Consider the following 1,719-nt stretch of genomic DNA (forward strand, 5'->3'; position numbering starts at 1 on the left):
CTAGACCAGATGTGGAATTATTATGAGGTGTGCAATCGTGGCTTTCCTTGCTTGTTTTTGTTTTACATGAGAAACTTGTCTTTCTCAGTAGATTTTGTGAACTTGTGTTTGGACAGTTTCAGAGAGTGTCTGCAGAACTGAATCCCTGAGAGGAAACCTGGTGAAACACTTGTTGGATTCTTGGTAGCTCTGTACTTACGAGAGTCAGTAGGACTGAACTGTAGGCCTTCATCCTGTGCAGCAAATCATTTGCTTCAGAAACCGGGTCAGTTGTTTGTAAACTATACATTTATTCTTTCTGTACATGAGACAAAATAGAAATAAATTTGTTCCCACAGTCTGTCAGCATTTGTGATTTTGCTTTAAGAAAAAAAAATAGAGATGTTTTGGGTCCCTAATGAACTTAATTTGCTTTTTGGCATGACTGTAAATACGACACTTCCTCACCCCCACTGCAAACTTATGCTGTGCAGGCAAACTTTATTCAACCTCACACAGCCTCATAGTAAATTCTACCTGGGTATCCAAAGATATGAAATACATCTGGCTGATATTTTTCAAAATATGAATAAAATGATATTTCCCCAAAGGGATTTTTAACAACCTGGTGACTTGGTTCTTAATAATGGCTCCATAATGAAAATGAACTGTTAAAAATCTGCACCACTTCAACCAACTACACCCAAGTCATGGGTGTCATTATTTGCAGAGTACTTTTAATTATTTAAGTGCACTCATAATAATAATCATAATAATAATCACCTTTACTGGCCAAGTATGTTACACACAAGGAATTTGTTTCCAGTATAGAACTGAGGCAGCCATCTGCGGCGCCAACTCAACCGATGGTTCTAACCATGGGGGGGCAATTGGGAGTTCAGTGTCTTGCCCAAGGACACTGACACATGGACTGCAGGCACCGAGATTCGAACCCTCGACCCCCCCAACATAACATAAGTAAAGTTGTTTTCAGTGCAGGACTTTTACTTGTAATGAGTATTTCTGTGGTTAAATAAAAACGTCCTCCTGTGCTGGTTTAGTTGCATTACACTTCTGTATTAATAACTCCTCGTGTTATTTGTGCGTAATGTCCCTTTAACAGCTCACTAGCCCGTGGAGTCACGTGAGTGTATCATGTGATTATTCATTTACACAGTGCTACCCTGTACTCTGTCTGCGGAAACTCTTTGGAAACTGCATCCGAACTACCAGGTAAGAAAAATTCTACTGTTTTCCACACAGAAGAAACACTGTCCGTTAAAGTCACTCCAAACAGCTAGCTTCATTGTTAACCACCTAGCCTGCTAAATAAACTTGTTTTTCTTTAGCTCTGGCTAAGCTAACGTTAGCTAGCTCTAATTTCTATTATGAAAAGGTAGATTTTCTATTGAGACAGTCCTTCGTATACGTATATACGCAACGTACTAGATGTGTTTGAATGTTGCCCAGTCTCGTCCCATAGTGTCATGATGACTGGTGGTGTTTTTGTTGTGTTTTAGGTTGTTAAAGGAGTATGCGGTACTGTGCTGCTAATATCTGAGCTCTGCCTCCACTTCAAGTCATCTGATAACAATGGTAAAGTACACTCACTGTCAGTGGTGGAAACCTGCTCAATACATTTACCTACGTACTCGGAATTCAGTACAATTGCAGTTTTTTTTTTACTTTTGAGTATTTCCATATAATGGTTCTCAAAGTTCAAAGTGTTTATTTTGTCAT

General features: G+C 39.1%; 1 protein-coding gene across 2 annotated transcripts in view; it reads left to right on the forward strand.

Annotated features, from left to right (window-relative positions):
- The first annotated feature begins 1,119 nt into the window (after window positions 1-1,119).
- grnb (granulin b) overlaps window positions 1,120-1,719 on the forward strand; it is a 14,910-nt gene continuing 14,310 nt past the window's right edge. For both annotated transcript variants that reach the window (XM_020604812.1, XM_020604813.1), the window contains exons 1-2: window positions 1,120-1,212; window positions 1,500-1,575. In XM_020604812.1, coding sequence (XP_020460468.1) covers window positions 1,573-1,575 — 3 coding nt within the window. In that variant the 5' untranslated portion in view covers window positions 1,120-1,212; window positions 1,500-1,572. The remainder of the gene's footprint in view (window positions 1,213-1,499; window positions 1,576-1,719) is intronic.

This window comes from Monopterus albus, unplaced genomic scaffold, assembly GCF_001952655.1.
Source record: "Monopterus albus unplaced genomic scaffold, M_albus_1.0 scaffold67.1, whole genome shotgun sequence".
In the NCBI taxonomy this organism is placed as follows: domain Eukaryota; kingdom Metazoa; phylum Chordata; class Actinopteri; order Synbranchiformes; family Synbranchidae; genus Monopterus; species Monopterus albus.